The sequence below is a fragment of the Schistocerca serialis genome, chromosome 11 (genome assembly GCF_023864345.2).
Source record: "Schistocerca serialis cubense isolate TAMUIC-IGC-003099 chromosome 11, iqSchSeri2.2, whole genome shotgun sequence".
NCBI lineage: Eukaryota > Metazoa > Arthropoda > Insecta > Orthoptera > Acrididae > Schistocerca > Schistocerca serialis.
The window spans coordinates 109596940-109618108 of record NC_064648.1 but is presented as its reverse complement, the minus strand read 5'-3'; the positions used below and the strand labels follow the sequence as shown (position 1 = coordinate 109618108).

The following is a 21169-nucleotide window of genomic DNA, read 5'->3' as shown; positions in this document are numbered from 1 at the left end:
TAGGAGGAATTAAAAGACTGCGAACCAGAGCAGGCGGTTTGACGACGTGCTGAATGGACAAACGGAGGACTGTGGCGACAGACTGCCACACAGTTGTGCTGGTGTACCACGGGTACTCTGAAGTCTGGTGGCAGGTGGCTGACGTCTGCTGAGAGAGAGTTGGAGACTGGACAGTAGGGCTGGCCAAACACGACACTCGCGTTTTGTGGATAGTCTGCAGTGGCCACGTGTCATCTGACCAGTACCGTACGAGTGTAAGCATTAGGAGAGAAACTACGAACTGTGTCAGCTGTACGGCCACAACGACAAACTGACGCTCCGCTAGAAGATTTGACAGTTGCATTGTGGCCGAGCGATTCCAGGCGCTTCAGTCTGGAACCGCGTGACCGCTACGGTCACAGGTTCGAATCCTGCCTCGGGCACGGATGTGTGTGATGTACTTAGGTTAGTTAGGTTTAAGTAGTTCTAAGTTCTAGGGGACTGATGACCTTAGATGTCAAGTCCCATAGTGCTCAGAGCCATTTGAACCATTTTTGACAATTGCATGAAAGACAGCAGGAAACAGTGCCAAATGCTCCCGCCACAGAAACTGCTATTTTGTATGAACAAATCCGCAGTAAAAGTCGTCGTAGGATATGTCTGGAAATATAAGTATTTATGTAACCGTGAGACGAAAACTTCGTCATCCTTATTAACGGAAGATTTCGTTAGCCCAAAGAATAAATTGTGTTCTCGACGTTTATTTGTAAGACTGTTTACGTCCATCAAATAATTTTAGCCGCGACACGTATGACATTTGAAGGTGGCTTAACAAATGATAATGCTGTTCGGCATTAAATAAAGCTTTTCGGAGAGCACGGCCTACACAGCAATGAGGAGTGTCTCCTTACTGGTTTGACGGGAATCGTTTTGGTCGACATGCTGCCAGCTTCATGAAGTGACCTAAATCGCTTCCAGAAGTTCGCTGTCGAGAGCGTGACATCCACGAAGAACGTGAAGGCCACTCATGACGTCAGACTGCCACCCCGTGACGTGAGTGTACTGTCTTCTGTACGACAAGGCCTTCACATTTAGTGGTGACGCCATCTTCTGAGAGCTGCAGAAACCAAACTACTGTGTCCAGGGGCTTACTGACCTTACCGTGCCATTGGCCTGAGTATTTTCCATGTTTTCCAGCATTAACATGATTTTCACTATTTTTTTGTGCTTTAAATGGTATCCCATGACAACACTCAGTTCTAAAGTAAGATGAAATCAATTATTCGGTCATGTTTTGGAGTTTGTGGAGTGATGCTGGTTGCAGAATTTTAATGATGAAGGTTATCGGAGGAAACTGGATGGAACGCCTTTTTGTTGGAACTGAACACAGTGTATGTGGTTCAGTCCCAGGTGGTTCTTTCTCCCTGTACGTACACTACGTGTCCACCTAAGCTGCGCCCCTCTGCCCCTGTGGCCGTGTCCAGACAAGCATCCAGCAGCTCGCGGTGACGAAGACTCTCTGCCGCTCTGGTGTAGAGGGGATGTTTACACGAAATGAGAATAAATGAATTGACGCTGTTATTGTATCGTGGCTGCGTCAACAGCACCCTCGCTACTGCACCGCTCCGCCGTAAGGTATGACACGCCTAACTGATTACCCAACTGTGTTTCAGTTTAATCTTGTACCTCGAGTACTAAACGATAACATTTCAGGCCCGAGATCAAAGTGTTAATCGCTATGGATCTTCATACTGATGGATTTTATCTCTTGTTTACTTGTTCACGTGCAGCAGAAATATGGCAGATATCTTAACACAAAACACACTGCAGGACGATGACGTGAACTCAGGGTGTGGCCACTTCCGAAGCGATCTTGCGGAGGTAGTCTTCTGAAACACGAAGATGCTGCGTACAAAACACCACCCAACACTCCTCTTGCGAGAGGCACTAGAACAGTAGAGGTGGTCCAGTGGTGTGTAAGAAAACAGTGCGTGCCTTTAAACTGCAAATGTCGCACCGCTTACTGCTTTTACTGACAGCAGAGATGAGTAAGACACTGGCGCCCTCCGAACAAGGAACGAATAATTGAAAAAGCGTCATGCCGATATCTGTGTCGACATCCGGATTGGTTCTGCATTTGGACCTCTGAGAGGAGCTGCCAAGGGGCTGCTAACAATGAAAAACAGAGTGACGTGATGTCCTATGTCGCAGATTATGCCGCTGAAGTGAATCTGGGTTTCTGCATCTCTGTGACGCAGTAATGAATTAAGGTGCATTGCCGTGCTGGAAGAACAGAAGAAAATGTCCCATTGAACTTCTAAGAAGCGCTGCAGAAACAGCAGGATTAATTTTCCACGGTTCACCGTTGCCTCATCAAACACTAGATGTTTCCACAGCTTACGTTTCGCCGAAACATGGTACCCAACTGGTGATGCTTGTCGCTGCACAGGAGAACTGGGGCGTGCATAAGAGTGTGGCGCTGTGTAACCCGGCCAGAGACAAAGTGGGCGTTGTCCACCTGGGAGAACACGCCGAGTTAATGAAGTGCTGCCGGCCTCAGAAGAAGTGGGTGTATTCCACTCACTGTACAGTTCCCCGAGGGCAGTAACGTTTAGGTTAAGACTGTACGTGGGTGCTGTGACTGCCCTGCAAGCTGAGCAACGTCTGGGCACTTCACAAGAAAAAATATGTAGCTCTCACTTACAATGGAAGAATTGCAGACAAAATTGAAAGATGCTTTCGTAAATCTGACGTTAAAATAGGGTTCCGAGCAAATAACACGTTAAAATTGAAGCTCCGGCATAGAATATGTAATAGTAGGAATAAATTTCAGGATTCAGGTGTATATAAGATCAAATGTAATGACTGCTGTAAACAATATATAGGACAGACTGGTAGGAACTTTGAAACCAGATTCAGGGAGCACACCTACTCTCAAAACAAAACAGCTTTTGGGGCGCATATGGCTGCGATAAAGCACTCAGTCACGAATATTGAAAATAATTTAGAAATCCTGCATAGAGCTCATAAGGGGCGTTTTCTTAACATTTTTGAAGAGATCGAAATATACACCCACAAAAAATAAAGATCCGGATTTAATCCTCAATGAACAAAACGAATTCAATCATAACGCCTATTTTAGCATTTATGCCGACCTACTAAGATGACAACCGTTGCGTGTGGAGATCCAGGCCGAGGGATGAGAGATGGTGCGCGGTGGAGAAGCCGGAAGACGCGTGCAGCGCCTGGCGTCGTTGACGGGGCCCTCCTGTGCGGCCCTCTTGCCCGCGGCGATGGACATCAGACGACTGAGCGCACCGCGGAACAACACCAAAATGGCGGGAACCACGGAAGCAGACCGTAGAGGAAAACAAGTTCACATCAGCACCATAGATATATAAATCGCCCTATGCTTTTAGATCGTATAAAAATGATAATTTTACTGTTTTTTAATCCTGACAAGTACAGATTTTAACTTTGACATCTACATATTTTATCCCAATATTTTTAATATAAAAAAGATCTGCTGAATACAGTATGTATAAATGGAATGTAACAAATGTACCAGACGCCACCTGTCGGTAATAGTGCTACAATTAATATAAATGACGTGCACTCTGCCAACCAATTTTATGTGACGTAACATGTGAAAGTTGCTGGATTTGGACGGGTTACTCCTGTAAGTGAAATATCAGGTACGTTCTGGTGCATTTGATGTTGATTAGATAGGATGAAAAACATTTGCTTCCGTGGAATGGTAAATTAGTATAATTATTTTTACAGATCTGAAGATGGTTCCGAATGAACCGAAACCGGTCATATGAATAATAAAACAAAAAAAAATGTTTTTGCAATCAAGACGGATTTTATGCAACATTATAAAATCACTGATTGCTGTTATCCCATAAGACATTATGTATGTTTTTGCAAATTTAAACGAACGCAAAATTGGCAAGATTGGCGATCTTTTGCAGAAGCTCGAAATGTAGCACGGACTTCAGTGTAAGATGTGAAGCCCGTAAATTTAACTACATACGTAAGACTTACAATTACGTACACACAAAAAACGTTGCGGGGAAGGCACACCAAAGAGTGTGTTTTATTGGCGGAATACTTGGAAGATGCAACAGATCTACTAAGGAGACTGCCCACACTACGGTTGTGCGTCCTCTTTTGGAGTACTGCTGCACAGTGTGGGACCGTTACCAGGTAGGATTAACGGAGGACGTAGAGAAAGTTCAAAGAAGACAAGCACGTTTTGTACTGCCGAGAGAAAGGGCAAAGAGTGTCGTGCGTGTGATACAGGATTTGGAGTGGGAGACATTAAAAGAAAGGGCGTTTCTCGTTGCGGCGAGACCTTCTCACGTAATTTCATTCACCAACTGTCTACGCCGAATACGAAAATATTCTGTTGACGCCGACCTACTTAGGGAGAAACGATCATCACAATAAAATAAGGGAAATCAGAGATCGCACGGAGAGATATAAGTGATAGTTTTTTCGGCGCTCTGTGCGAGAGTGGAGTAATAGGGTATTAGTGTGAATGTGGTTCAATGAACCCTCTGCCAGGCACTTCCCAGGTGAATTATCTAGCAAGATTTATTGCTCCATTACGGAACAGGTGGGGGTATCTTGGGCTGCAGTTTGACACAACGTGACATAGAAGTGTGCCCCTGTGTGTCATGGCCAGGTGAGGTGAGGTGAGGTGAGGTGAGGTACGTCAGCGGTAGTGGAGCTGTATAAGACAGTGTGTGATGCACGTGGTCTTGCTGGTACGTAACGTAATTACAGAGTTGCAGAGGCAATAGAAGACTGGGTTGGGTACATCCTCCACATTTCAGTTTATCCTCAACAAACGAAAACTCCCCTAAACATGAACGACAAAATGGGTAACGTTCAGTATGCTGCTGATAACGAAGCCGGGCTCCTCATGGAGGGATGGAGCTGTGTAACACTCGTGGTGAGTAACGACACTCTGCCTGCACCCTGAGGTCAAACATCTGTCGTGCTGTACACGAGGTGGCAGACCGTGTTGGACGACCCCTGGACACTGCTGCGGCAGCTCAGCACGGTTACCCTGTCCAGCAGACGCAAAGTTTCTGGGCGAGCGCCACAGGAAGCAGTGCTGTAGTGACGAGTGAGGCGATGCCCGTTTCAAAGAAATCCCGCCCTTACGACAGGTCGGCTGCACAACGGGGAACGCGTTCCCTGCAGCCACGAGTCTGCCATAACCGTCCACTCGGCACACACTGTTTATTTTACAATTCAGTTCGCCACCATACCATAACTGAAGCTGTTCCGGTGCGCCACTGTAAAATGAGAGCAGGAGAGGAGCTTAATGGCGCAGTAACAGAGCGTTGTCCTACTGGAAGATATGTGCTGATAATGTCGTCAGAACAATACCGAAATGGCTTGAGTGTATCATGCATGCTCTCACATTCACCATAACATGGTAAAGACATATCTTAGTATTGTACGTCAGAACCATAAAAGCTGAGGAACATCTTGGAGAGTGGTAAGAAACTGAGAAGCATATCACAAAGATGTACGAACGACACGAAATTGAATAGCACGTATGCAGTAATTCAGTGCTACTTCAAAATAAAGATGAATTTAATTCAGTACGGATGGAGAAGGGAGCTAGACAGGATAGAGGCTGTGTGGCCATTCTTTGGGGGCCTTTCAATTATAAGGTCCTAAAAGAAAGTTTATTTCTTGTTCAGAACAGGAATGGGCTCACCCAGGTAACTTTCTGGACTCTTTAGCCAGTCTCGTTAATTTCGATGTCGGGGCAAAATCCGGGAGGAAGGCATCAGGATGGGGGTCGGTCCCAGGGGCGGCGCCCCACACGCCCCCCATGGCCCCCACGGCCCCCACGATCCTCATGCCCCCCACGGCCCCCATATCCCCCGCACCCCCCACCCCCTCATGCCCCCCACGCCTTGTCAAGGTGACATAACAAATCAGTAATCCAAGGTTTTCGATACTAACTTGAACCAAAAACAAATACTATTTGCAAATAAAGCAAATAGTAGGACCACGCTAGTAAATACAACACTAAACTGTCACTTGATATATGGGTGGTGTCTCTGGAGACTTTCTGTGCCTAAAGTAAAGGCGACAGACGTAATTATGGCTCTTTATGTATAAAGGCATGAAATACAAGAATTATTTCTAACGAGCGACGAAAGAAGAAACTACAAAACTGTTCAGGAAAGGACAGGAATACGGCAATAGAAGTCGTTTTGGAATGCAGTATATAGGAAGCGCAAAGAAACCAAGACTAAATGACAATGAAAATGTGCAAAGAAATCGGAAACAATACAATTGTCGGAATGACTGGTTTAGCAGGCAGGAAAGTCAAAACAACCAGTTCTCGAGTGCAATGGCGCTGATCATTTGGATTAATGCGCCTAAACTATTTTCATCAAACCCCGAAGATCTTCCTGGGTATGGAGTGTCACTAATGTCGAAACGATCCTCCTTGGAGCGAGGCAACCATTTTATTGCCGTGCTCTGTCCAGTATCGTCATCCGCAGACACGGCGCAAATGTTTCTGGCCGCCTCCCCTGCCCTCACCCTTCTGTTGGACTCAAACAGAAGAATATGTCGGATATGTTCCGATTTCTCCACTCGACTTTATATTCCGTAGCGCCCACAGCTCCAGTCACTATCTCCAAATTACAAAACATGACAGTATGTAAATTCGAATACCAAAAGTGAACTACAAATAAAAGCTGCAAATCGTGAAATAAGCCCATAGCAACTGGAATACAAACATGCAAAACAAAAACACTACGAACCGACGCACCAACCTAATAACTTCTGGGGTTGTTGGGAGAACGTTGAAAACTGTAGCGTGGAGAATGGCCCATTGAGATTCCATTCCTACAATATTATCGAGACGTGACCTTCCAGCCGGATTTTACCCAAAGCGTTTTGTAAGTTTTATTCACCTCAACCGTTGCCTGCCCAAATAGCTGTGACCGCTTCCAGGATGGAGTGCGCATTGGCCCCAGTTCGAATCAGCCTGGAGGATTAACGAAGGGGGTCGGCTTTCTGGCCAGCCTGGATATAGTTTTTAGGCGGTTTTCCACATCCGACTGGGTGAATGCCAGGACAGTACCCAAGTTAACGCTACGTAAGGAACATTCGTTTACTTTCTAACGTGCAGGCAGCTGGGTACGCAGATGCCCCTTTGGGGGGAGAACGAGGTGGCGACAGCAAAGGCATCCCGCCACCAGTCAGATCAACAAGGCCGCTTCCCAAGAATAACCGCGCCGACCCCGCGTAGATACCGGACAATGGCAACACAAGGAGTCGAGAAAAATTGATTGAGCTCACTCATTCCGCATCCCCTCCAACTTATCTGCAGTAAAACGGAAGGTCACTTTCTGGGATCATGTTGTAAGTAAAGTGGCCAAGAATGATCTGGATGTGTTGAGAGAATATTGATGTGGACAGCATGAGTGATGTCGGTCCTACGACATCAGTGGGAATCGGTTTTCCAGCTGCAGAACACATTCTTCCTCCCCTACTACGTTACCGAGCGAGGTGGCTCAGTGGTTAGACACTGGACTCGCATTCGGAAGGACGACGGTTCAATCCCGCGTCCGGCCATCCTGCTTTAGGTTTTCCGTGATTTCCCTAAATCACTCCAGGCAAATGCCGGGATGGTTTCTCTGAAAGGGCACGGCCGACTTCCTTCCCCATCCTTCCCTAATCCGATGAGACCGATGACCACGCTGTCTGGTCTCCTTCCCCAAACCAACCAACCAACCTACTACGTTACCCACCTGATCATTTCCCTGTGTTCTTCAGTTCTCTGGTGGTGACATACTGGATCTCCTTTCTGAATCATGTTGTAAGTAATGGTAGTGTAAAATGTTTACTTGGATATTGCGAGGTAACATTGAAGTGAGCAGCCTGAATAACGCTTATTCAGATTCCGTTCCTACACGTTATCAGACGCAGTATAAGAGGTAGACAAAATCACTTCCCTAACTTATGGACACATTTATCAGGGCCATTCCTTAGCTTTCAGAGGCTACGTAGAGTCACATAGAAGGTGGCCTTGTGGTATTATTTTGAGAGGGAAGTGCTGTAAAATAACATACGGGATTTTTAAGGGAACATTAATGTGAGTAGCACGATTAAGTCTTGTTTGTGTTTCGTTCACACAGTACACAACATTTTTAGGTCATAATCTTGTAGCTGGACAGGGACCCGTTCCTTAAGCAGTTATTCAGTTCAGCCTTTCCTTATCTTTCGCAGGTCCCCTGTAGTGATATGCGAGGCCACCTTCTGGTATCACGTTGCACGCGACATGGCATAAGATGACCTCTGGGCGTGTTGTGGGAGTAATGAAGTGGGTAGCTCGAGTAATTCCCATTCAGACTCCGTTCCCAAAACATCAGTGTGAACTGGTCTCCCGGCTGTCTTTAGACGTCCAGATCTGAGGAGTAGTGCTCTAGAATAATATTTGACCTTCTTTATGAAATATTAAAGTGAGCAGGATGGATGAGGCTTCACGCTCCGTTGATAGAAAATCACTAGGTCATTATCTTCCAACTGGGCAAATCCCCGTGCCTTACTCATGTCATTATCCAGCTGGGCCACTTCTTGTCTGTCTCAGCTTCCCTCCGGCTTGACCCGTGACCGCCCTCTGACACTGTGTTGTGGGGAGTGTCGCCTAAGAAGAGCTCTGCTTGCGCTGAGGAGAAACTGAAGTGGACTGCGCGAATAACGCCGATTCAGCTTGTGCTACCAGAACGTTGACGGGAACTGGCCTTCGAGCTGGCCAGTTTCCCTTAGTTCCGGGTAAGATGCGAGAATTTTGAAGTGAGTGCGCGAATAATGCCCATTCAGATTGTGTTCCCGCATCGTCACCGAAGTACGACGTCCCAGCGGGACAACTCTACGCTACTTGCTGGCGTCCAAACCAGTCACACCCTCCCCCTTTCACCTGAATTTTCTTCTCAACGTCGTACAAACACAAATGAACGGAATTAACAACTGGCACAAAGGACATGAATTACGAGTGGGGAACATATAACAAAATCGTACACACAATTCATTTGAAACTGTCGCACAGCTATTAAGTGAACTGGCCAGAGCAGTCAGTCTCACGCGGCTGTGAGCGAGGCGTGCCGGCGGCAGAGGCGACGTGTTGCCCCGCCGGCAGTAACGACACTGACGCAGACGGCGCCCCTCGCGCTCACCGACTGACCGCTGTTCAGCACGCTGTCCCAAGTCTTATCTGTAGCCTGGAGTAGCCGTCCGGATAAATCTGAGATGGAATGACGGCATAAAAGAGTCTGCGGCGAAAATAGTTACCAGGCTGAGTGGGATAAAAATAAGGAGAAAAGATAATTCACCCACGAGAAAGGTGGCTTACAAAACACTCGCTCAGCAGAAAAATTTCCGTGAGCTGTTTTAAGTCTATAAGCAGTATGTAACAACGAAAAACACCATATAAACTACTACACTTTATATACATCAGCAGCGAATGACGGCCACAATAAAGAAATCGGCTGCAGTGCTTTTGCCAGGCTGTGGATTTCATAAGTCCCGCTAAAGGGACGCTTGCATTGTGTTTTAATAGCGCAAAACGAACGCCATTAATATAAGGTTGCATATGTAAATCACGTAATAGGAAACAACAGTCTCGTGCAAAACCATGTCTGTATCCAACTATCGGCAGAACTAATGAAAGATAATTCACATACTTCGATGTCTTGCAAGCAACGAAAACGGTACAGGAAGAAAATGTGTGTTTTGTTTCATTTCAGAGAGACGAGAACGATTTTATTTTTTCTACATCGATATTCACCATTGTAGTTAATCACAACCAACAACCTTTCAAAATCTTTTCATATTCACGCACTGTATATGATCGATATACACTATGTGAACAAAAGTATCTGCACATCCCCAAGAACATACGGTTTTTCATATTAGGTCCATTGTGCTGCCACCTACTGCCAGGTACTCAATGTCAGCGACCTCAGTAGTCATTAGACATCGTGAGAGAGCAGAATGGGGCGCTCCGCGGAACTAACGGACTTCGAACGTGGTCAGGTGATTCGGTGTCACCTGTGTAATACGTCGGTACGCGAGATTTTCACACTCATAAACATCCCTAGGTCCATTGTTTCCGATGTGACAGTGAAGTGGAAAAGTGAACGGACACGTACAGCACAAAAGCGTACAGGCCGACCTGGTTTGTTGACTGACAGACAACGCCAACTAAGAGCGTCGTAATCTGTAACAGGCAGACATGAATCCAGGCCATCTCACAGCGATTCCAAACTCTGCAAGTACTATGACAGTTAGGCGGGAGGTGAGAAGACTAGGATTTCATGTCGACCAGCTGCTCGTGAGCCACACATCACGCTATTAAATGCCAAACGACGCTTCGCTCAGTGTAAGGAGCGTAGACGTTGCACGATTGAACGGTGGAGAAACGTTGTGTGGAGCGACGAATCACGGTACACAAGGTGGCGATCCGATGGCTGGGTGTAGGTATGGCGAATGCCTGGAGGACGTCATCTGAGAGCGTCTGTAGTGGCAACAGTAAAATTCGGAGGCGGTGGTGTTGCCGTGTGGTTATGTTTTTCATGGAGGGGGCTTGCAACACTTGTTTTTTGGGGCATTATCACAAGCCTACATTGATGTTTTGGCTCAAAGGGTTCAAATGGCTCTGAGCACTATGGGACTCAACGGCTGAGGTCATTAGTCCCCAAGAACTTAGAACTAGTTAAACCTAACTAACCTAAGGACATCAGAAACATCCATGCCCGAGGCAGGATTCGAACCTGCGACCGTAGCGGTCTTGCGGTTCCAGATTGCAGCGCCTTTAACCGCACGGCCACTTCGGCCGGCATTGATGTTTTAAGCACCTTCTTTCCTCCCACTGTTGAAGAGCAATTTGGGGATGGCGACTGCATCTTTCAACACGATAGACCACCTTTTCATAATGCACGGCCTGTGGCGGAGTGGGTACACGACCATAACATCCCTGTAATGGACTGGCCTGCACCAACAGCAACTTTGGGATGTTTTGAAACGCCGACTTCGTGCCAGGACTCACCGACCGACATCGACACCTCCCTTCAGTGGAGCACTCCGTGAAGAATGGGGTACCATTCGCCAAAAAACGTTCCAGCACCTAACTGAAAGTATGCCTGGAAGAGTGGTAGCTGTCATCAAGGCTAAGGGTGGGCCAACACCGTACTGAATGCCACCATTACCAATGGAGGGCGCCACGAACTTACAGGTCACTTTCAGCCAGATGTCCGCTTAATTGCGATGACATAGTGTGATAATCCCTCAAGTTCCAGCACCTCTTCGTTGTACTGGAGTACTTGAGAAATCGTTTTGTTTGTAGCTACATTTCGAATAACTGAAATCTTGGTGCACTTCTATGGCACACTCATGCATAGCCGAAGGCAACGAGGGACAGAAGCAATGTACGTATGTGCATAATCAGGGTCGGACAGGCCATGTAGTGGGGGTGGCGTTTGGCAGCCGGGTCCCAGCCTGCGCGGCCCCCATACTACGCCTGCCCCCTGGCTTACGACCCACTTGGTAACGACGATGCTGTCTTGGAAATATTTTTCTCTGGTCGTATTTAGACATTGGCAAGATACACCTCTGCCCCAGAGCAATACAGTTCCTTGTTATATATATTTTAAATAGCTTTTAATACGCACTGCTTGGGATACGTAAATTATGCACTGTTTATTCACACGCTATGTAACGGACTACATCGATTATTTAAGACGACCTGTGTTAAGGTACAGTTAAATAATTTTGTTACGTTAAACTTTCTAATCTTTCCTAACATGCAGGGGCCAAAAATGTGATTTAACGAATTACAAGAAAAAGTTCCGGCTAGACCGGAGATTTTATTCTCTGCGTCCTATTGAAGTTTAAAGATAACATACGACTGACACTGTTAATATCTTTGTGGTTCGTAGCAAACTGTTCACTCTAAAAATTTCTGATTAAAATCACTTTTAAAATTCTCGCTGCCTATTTAGTAAAAAGTCACTTCTTAATGAATTCTCATTTAAGGAACAGTTAATATTTCTCTCCCTGTATCCAAGTTTCAGAATTAAGAAGTAATTATTTCGTAGGATGTAATTAGCACCGACTTGCCGCAGGGCTATCTCTGGTTATAGGTCTTACACTGTTTAACATAATCTTTGTTGTATTTTTAATACTTCTTTTACACAGCACAAATTAATAAAAATTTTACTTCAATCTCAATAAAAACGGCAGAGATCAAATCAGTAACCGTAAATGGCAACAAAAGCAACAAGCAGCAAGCGAGAAACAGAAGAGAGCTAACAATGTCGTACAGCAGCCTGTGTAGACCGAAACAATCTACAAAACAACATTCTTTTTTTCCCTTTACTTGCTACTCTTGGAGATCACTTTGTATTTAAATAGTAATGAACCTAAATGTTTCTTTTAATTGCTAAAAAAACAATAAAGTCAGATTAAAATATGTCACCTACAACCGACGAAAATGCGAAAGGGGCTACACATCTTGCAGACTACCGTATGAGTTCGAGGCTGGTGTGCATTCGAACTGAAGAGATCCCTGGCCGTTTTCGCCTTAACTGCGAACATGTGGTGTCTGTTCTAAAGGACAATATGTCCCGGCAAGCAGCAGACTTGGGTTCGTATCTCTGTCCGGCACAAATTTTCAACATCCCACATTGATTTTAGTCAATGCCCACTCGCAGACAATATCTGCAACTCCTTTGTGAGTTTCTAAGTGTACTTCTCCTATTATTGAAGTCAGATCCAGTTCCTAAAAGCCACATGTTCGAGGCAGTTATTGAAAGCAAAAAGAAAAGAAAAAAGTAAGGAAAACGTAAGGGTAGAGATAGTCTTATTACCTTTTGGTCAAAACTCATTATAAATAAATTAATAAATATATGTGTACTTCAAGTTAAAGAAGAGATCTCCAAACAAATCCAGACAGCGAAATCTTTCAGTTTCAATGCAGATTATTGCCAAGATGTTGGCGTTGTTGATCATGCTGTAAATTGCGTGCGCTATGTTAGCAATGGAATCCCACAAGAACGAGCGATCAATATGTTCCCTGTTCGGAAATCGATTTGAGAAGCTTACCGAGCTCTTGTAACTTACGAATTAGCCCGGTTAGGCTTAAATTTGCATGGCCTAATTGGCGCATATTTTGATGGCGCTGGGAAGATGACAGCAAGTATATTGGTCTTCAGCAGCATTGAAGGAGGGAGCACCAGAATTAATTCTTGCGCGTTGTCACGCGCATGTTTTAAATTTAGTGCTGGTAGGCGCGACTTCAAGTCTCACTGAAGCGAAGAGTTTGCTTCGGTCCTTGGTGTCTACCAGTGTATTTATGCACGAATCATTTAAGCACATATACTGACGCGTGGTCAAAATTTCGGAAATAACAGCTGATCAAGACAAACTGAAACGATTGCAGAACATCGGAAATACGGGATGGTGGGCTGATGGATCCCTTTTTGAAACACAAAACTGTTCTAACAGCCTTCTCGTTCAAAACGTTTTGACCTATCAACCCCGGCAAGCCAATATCTCCAAATTCCTTCATTAGACTATCGTAAAGCTTGGTGTCGTATCAAATGTTTAGCGAAAGGAATCAGGTAATTTTGAAGACTTTTCAGAGTTACAGTTCCGTTTATATCCCAACTTCTATGACTAATGCAAGCTGAAGATATTGGTATCGACATACACGCCACGCTGCCATTACGAAGAATATCTTAAAAAAAAAAACGAAAAACATTGTTAGCTATGCCAAAACGAAGTGACATTAGTATCTGCGGACCGAAAGGGAATCTGTTCTATTTCCGTCTACAAAGTCATTATTAAAGCAACTTTAGTTAAAACAGGTGCAAAATTCAATTGCAACGAACATTTAAAGAAGGATCTTGTTTGGACCCGAAAAACTTCGATGAAATTTAAAAAAATTGGATTTCTAATGCCGCATTAAATTTTCTCTCATGAGTTGCAAACGTCGATCGAGAATTTCTATCAATAGAATTAGAAACTTTCCCAAAAAGCTTTAATGAATTGTCTAAAACTCTTCGTGAAGTACACATTCCACTGAGGCAACAAGACGTGAATGGCGCGTATTCTCAGAGTGGGGCAAAAGACGGCGAACTAACGAAGATGTCTCGGACCGAACTGCAAAGGATGTCATTTGTTTTTCCCGAAGCGGTTCGGACGCCTGGCGAAGTTGCATACGATGTGCGTGAGTACTTTCGTCACAGTATAACACAGCACATCGGTACGTTCTGATCCTGACAATGTCGGTCACGCAAGTGACTTGTGAGAGACCATTTTCTGTGCACTGGAGCGCGTTAAGACGAGATTTAGGTCATTAGTGCGACGAGAACTGTTGGATTCGTTGATTATCTGAAAAGAGCATCGGATCTAATCAGGGATTACGTGAGTGGAAGCTTTCGTGATCGAGTTACTGACAGCTTAACTGAAGCTTCTACTCTTTTAAAAACAGTTTTTGGTTGGCTAGCTTCTGATTTGTTATATTATAAGTAATTGGAACTATATTTACCTAGTAATACATTGTATCACTGAAAGTTAATATGTTGTACATATTATTATTATCGGATAGTATCCCACCTATCCCTATCCCAGGCTTGTGGGAAACATGTGGGTCCTTCCAGCCGAGACCTACCCTGTATATGATGACCAACAGAACAAAAACAAAGATATAAGTGTAGTCTGACAACTCTATCCAGCAATACAGAGCTAATTTTCAGGTACCTGCAGTCCGTCATGGAGTAAGCAAGATTACGTTAGCTTACTGCATAACTATCTGGGTAAAACAAAGTAAGATTGCATTATGATGACTGTCTGGCGATAACAATATGGTACAGTGTGACACAGGAAAACGGGAAAATTTCCGCAATCCAATAAAACTAGAAGTAATTGAAACCTTAAAATTTTGCCATTTACGAAACATTGACGGCATTTATCATTTTTATAAAAAAAAATTACGTCCTTTGGATGGCGTCCTTCTGAACGAACCCATTCGCGAAATCTGCCGTTGAGATTCCTCCTTGACCACTGGGATACTGTGAACTGCATCCCGAATTCTCTGTTTGAACTCATCCAGGGTTCTTGGTCAAGTCGTGCAAACTTTACTCTTGAGGTAACCCCACAAGAAAAATTCACAAACGGATAAATCTGGAGAGCTAGGGGGCCAGGGTATGTTACTGAGTCGTGACATCACACGGTTACCAAACAGTTATCGCGCACATGCCGTCGATTACCGTGCAGTGTGTGATGTCGCTCCGTCCTGTTGAAACCAGGCTTCTGAAACGTTTGGAAAGTTGTTCAATGCAGGTGTAACTAAACTTCGTAACGTCTCCACGAAACGATCGGCAGTTACAATTATTGTGCTTCCCTGTTCATTTGTGAAAAAATACGGTCGGATAATCCTATGTGATCAAACACCACACCATACTGTCACTTTAATAGCGTACAAGGGGCTCTCATAAATGTCATTAGCATTTGTGTTTTCCCAGTAACGGTAGTTCTGTTTATTCACATAACCTGTGAGATGACACCCACAATTTGTTTAGAAATTTATCGTCATTGTTTATTTTTGTTGTCATTTGTTGACAGAATCCTAATCGTAATCCGTAATCGTTGTCCTTCAATTGTTGCACCATCTGTAGTTTGTACAGATGAAATTTTAAATCGACATGAAGAATTCTGCGAACACTATCCTGGGACATTCCGACCACTGCTGCTTGCTTTCGAATTGAACGCCGTGGGCTCCGTGTCACAGACTCGCGCACAACATCAACGTCCGCTGGAGAACGCCCACTCCCTGGTCGTCCTGTTGGTTTCTTCTTGAGGGCGGATCCGGTCCCTCAATTATTAATCCAACATTTTATCGCGTGTTTCGACGGAATGGCATCATGCGTCCTAAATTATAAAAACGTCGAAACTCACTCAGGTCCGCTACCGAACTATCATTGTTTTTATCAAACATTTCTATGCCTAACGCACGCTGTCGTCCTTTCCACAGATCCATGACTACTGAGATGGCGGACTGTTTACTCGCCAACTGTCACGAACCCGCAGTGCTGCCACCTGCCCATGGCTGCCACTACACACTACAAACATTCTGTGTCGCCCTGTATTTCTTGTTCTCGCGTTACCGAAATACAAGTTTTTCGTTCCAACACTGTCTCTCTTAACAGTGGATGCCACGAAATAATACTGATGTACGTAACTAAAGCCGTACCGCAGGACGTAATATTTGCACACAAAGGAACTGTCTGTTACATTCCCCAAGACGGCTTTGCTATTCCTGTCTACCCCCTTGACTTCCATTTCCTGAACACTTGTTTAGTTGACACATTTCCGCTTATTCTTTTACAGACAACGGCGCCGACGCCTACAATTTGTCTAGATTCTAGATTGACATTCAGAATTGCGTAAGCGGCTCCACTGAGAACGAGTGAATGACCTTCAGTAAATGTCTGGCCTAAAAACACTGCAGTGAAGATACGACTCGGAAACTATTGCCAGAGACCCGGTTCATCGCTCTTAAGTTATTTAAAGTGGAATGACAAATGACAAGCAGTAGCAGAACGAAACACGTCGCGTCACCGTACACAAATTATCTACTACGTAATTGGCATTCTGAGCTTTTCTGTAGTCACTTAACATTTTCCTGAGAGACAATTTCCTCGCCTTTCAAATTAACAACGTAATTGTAGAACAGATGTGGCTTAAATTCAAAGAAATAGTATCGACAGCAATTGAGAGATTAATACCAAATAATATAGCAAAATACGCAGCTGATCCCCCTTGTCGCACAAAACGAGTCATAACACTGTTGCACAACCAACGAAAAAAGCATGCCAAATTCAAATGAATGCAAAATCCCCTAGATTGGCGATCTCTTACAGAAGCTTGAAATTTTGCGTGCGCTTCAATGTGAGATACTTATGATAGTTTCCACAACGAAACTTTATCTCGAAACCTGGTAGAAAACCAAAGAGATTTTGGGCGTATGTAAAGTATGCTAGCGGTAAGGCAGAGTCAAGCGATGGAAGTACTATCGACGACAGTGCTGCGAAAGCAGAGTTACTAAACACATCCTTCCGAAATTCCTTCACCAAGTAGCACGAAGTAAATATTCCAGAATTCGAAACATTAACGGCTGCGAACATGAGTAACTTAGTAGTAGATACCCTCGGAGTAGTGAAGCAACTTAATCACTTAATAAGAGCAAGTCTTCTGGTGCAGACTGTATACCAATTACGTACCTTTCAGAGTATGCTGATGCAATAGATTCAAACTTTACGATCATAGACAACGGCTCGCTCGGCGAAAGATCCGTACCCAAAGACTGGAAAGTTGCAGAGATCACACCAATATTCAAGGAAGGTAGTAGGAGTAATCCAGTAAATTACAGGCCCATATCATTAACGTCGATATGTAGCAGGATTTGGGAGCATATTTTGCGCTCAAACATTATTAATTACATCGAAGGGAACAGTCTATTGACACACATTCAACACGCATGTAGAAAACGTCTAACACAACTAAACCTTTCCACAGACGAAGTGTTGAGTGCTATTGACAAGGGGTTTTCAAATTGATTCCGTACTTCTAGATTACCAAAAGGCTTTTGACACTGTGCCACACAAGCGGCTTGTAGCGAAATTGCGTGCTTATTGAATATCGTCTCATTTATGTGCCTGGATTCGTGATTTCCTGTCAGACAGGTCACAGTTAGTGGTAACTGACGGAAAGCCATCCAGTAGAACAGAAGTGGTTTCTGGCGTTCCCCAAGGTAGTGTCATAGGCCGTCTGCTGTTCCTTACCTACATGCTTGTAAACGATTTAGGAGAAAACCTGAGCAGCTGTCTTAGGTTGTTTGCAGATGATGCTGTCATTTATGGTCTAATAAACGCATCTGAACATCAAAACAAATGGCAAAAGGATCTAGAAAAGATTTCTGAATGGTGTGAAAATTCGCAATTGACCCTAAATAATGAGAAGTGTGAGTTCATCAACATGAGTGCTAAAAAATCTATGTTAAGCTTCAGTTACACGATAAATCAATCTAATTCAAGGGCCGTAATTTCAACTAAGTACCTATGAATTACGATTACGAACAATATCAACTGGAAAGGACGCACAGAAAATGTTGTGGAGAAGGCAAATCAGCGATTCATTGGCAGAGCACTTAGAAAATGCGACGGATCTAGTGAAGAGGCTGGCTACACTATGTTTGTCTCTTCTCTTCTGGAGTACTACTGCGCTGACTGGGATCCTTACCGGGCAGGACTAATGGAGTAAATCGATAAAGTTCAAAGGAGAGCAGCACGTTTTTGCACGAGGGTGGTTTGAAAAGTTCTCGTCACCACCACGAGAGGTCAGCGCTAGCGTTACTGTTGCCTGCAAACACGTGCCACGTCAGTGCTCTCGGAAGAGAGCTGTGGCGGGAGGTGACGTGGCTCTGTTGTCGTTCCCGTGTAGAGATTTGCGCAGATGGAAAAAATCGAGATTCGAGCAGTGATTAAGTACTTCATAAAGAAATGTATGGAAGCAAAGGACATTCACGCCGATTTCCAGAATAAATTGGGGGACTCTACTCCTTCGTATTCAACTGCTGCCAAGTGGACAAATGAATTTAATTTGGTCGAGAGGCATTAGCTGAAGATATGCGCAGTGGTCGGCCAAGATGTGCCTCTACTCCAGAAATCGTTGCAAAAGTGCACAAACCGGTCACGGAGGATAGGCCATTGAAAGTGCGTGAAATTGCTCGCGGTTGCCAGATGTCATCTGAAAGGGTATATCATATTTTAACTGAAGAATTAGAAATGGAAAACTTGTCTGCAAGATGCGTGCCGCGACTCCTGACGCACGCTCGCACACATTTGCCGCCGCCATTGCAAAATTACACGAACTATAGTGCGTTTAAAATTAGTCGCCGCTTTCGACGTGTGGCCCACGGCAGGGCACGTGAGGCCGGCGCCCAGGTAACACCTGTGGCGAGCCGGCTCTCCCTCCCAGGCCGCCAGCGGTTCGGCTGGTAAAGCGACGCTGTCGCCGCGCCGTGGGTAGACAGAGCGTCGTGGTGTCGGGCGTCAGAGGCGTCTGCGTTCATTCGCCCTCGTTGAGAAGCGAAATTTTCTGGCGTTGAAGTGTTCTGCAGTAGTCGGGTGCTGTGAACGAGTGTTTCGCGTGGGCGCTGCGGTAATAATAACAGTGCAGCACCTCTTGAAACACAAGATTGACAATCAAAGTGGAGGTTGAGGAACAGATTCATCGGCTGTGAAAATTGTATTATGCTACAAAATATTCCTCCTAATTCGACAATAATAATGGAAATTGCGCCACACCACTCTGTTGTGATGTATAATGCGGTGGATGGAAGTGGACATTCGCCTCTGGGTACAAAAAGGTTCCAGCGAATAAAGCTGAACGTAGCATGTATAAGGCCAAGTTATTGGAGATTGAAGCGCTGTACAAAAGAAAAACCCCACGGTACCAGGTAGACAAACTTGCCGACACTAAAGGACATAGTTCAATCAGACTTGGTTCGTATCACGCTGATTTAAATCCGACTGAGAATATGCGCAGTGAATCTAAATTTCTGAAAGAAGAAGCCGTTGGAAATGTCACACCACAGGACAGGTTTCGAGTTGTCAGCCAGACCAAGAAGGGAGTTGACGAGAGATGAATTCACAAAGGAGTATGGCGAGTATTGATTAATACGTAACTTCTCTTGTTGCCGTGTTAAAATCTCCTACTTGTGTCAAAACAGAGCATTACAAATATTCATCTCATTAACATTATGATGCAGCTGAAATTTCGACATAATCATGGAATATGGCACAGGTAATCCCCGTTTTCAAGAAGGGACATCGAACAGATGTGCAGAACTATAGACCTATATCTCTAACGTCGATCAGTTGTAGAATTTTGGAACACGTATTATGTTCGAGTATAATGAGTTTTCTGGAGATTAGAAATCTACTCTGTAGGAGTCAGCATGGGTTTCGAAAAAGACGGTCGTGTGAAACGCAGCTCGCGCTATTCGCCCACGAGACTCAGAGGGCCATAGACACGGGTTCCCAGGTAGATGTGTTTCTTGACCTCCGCAAGGCATTCGATACAGTTCCCCACAGTCGTTTAATGAACAAAGTAAGAGCATATGGACTATCAGACCAATTGTGTGATTGGACTGAAGAGTTCCTAGATAACAGAACGCAGCATGTCATTCTCAATGGAGAGAAGTCTTCCGAAGTAAGAGTGATTTCAGGTGTGCCGCAGGGGAGTGTCGTAGGACCGTTGCTATTCACAATCTACATAAATGACCTGGTGGATGACATCGGAAGTTCACTGAGGCTTTTTGCAGATGATGCTGTGGTGTATCAAGCGGTTGTAACAATGGGAAATTGTACTGAAATGCAGGAGGATGTGCAGCGAATTGACGCATGGTGCAGGGAATGGCAATTGAATCTCAATGTAGACAAGTGTAATGTGCTGCGATTACATAGAAAGATAGATCCCTTATCATTTAACTACAAAATAGCAGGTCAGCAACTGGAAGCAGTTAAGTCCATAAATTATCTGGGAGTACGCATTAGGAGTGATTTAAAATGGAATGATCATACAAAGTTGATCGTCGGTAAAGCAGATGCCAGACTGAGATTCATTGGAAAAATCCTAAGGAAATGCAGTCCGAAAACAGAGGAAGTAGGCTACAGTACACTTGTTCGCCCACTGCTCGAATACTGCTCAGCAGTGTGGGATCCGTACCACATAGGGTTGATAGAAGAGATACAGAAGATCCAACGGAGAGCAGCACGCTTCGTTACAGGATCATTTAGTAATCGCGAAAGCGTTACGGAGATGATAGGTAAATTCCAGTGGAATACTCTGCAGGAGACACGCTCAGTAGCTCGGTACGGGCTTTTGTTAAAGTTTCGAGAACATACCTTCACCGAAGAGTCAAGCAGTATATTGCTCCCTCCTACGGATATCTCGCGAAGAGACCGTGAGGATAAAATCAGAGAGATTAGAGCCGACACAGAAGCATACCGACAATCCTTCTTTCCACGAACAATACGAGACTCGAATAGCAGGGAGAATCGATAGAGGTACTCAAGGTACC

At 44.7% G+C, this 21169-nt stretch overlaps 1 protein-coding gene across 1 annotated transcript in view; it reads right to left on the bottom strand.

Annotated features, from left to right (window-relative positions):
• Positions 1 to 5883, bottom strand: part of LOC126426505 (GA-binding protein subunit beta-1-like) — a 67350-nt gene extending 61467 nt beyond the window's left edge. The window contains exon 1 of the mRNA XM_050088412.1: positions 5720 to 5883. Within this exon, the coding sequence (XP_049944369.1) occupies positions 5720 to 5883 (164 nt within the window). The remainder of the gene's footprint in view (positions 1 to 5719) is intronic.
• Between the last annotated feature and the right edge of the window lie 15286 nt (positions 5884 to 21169).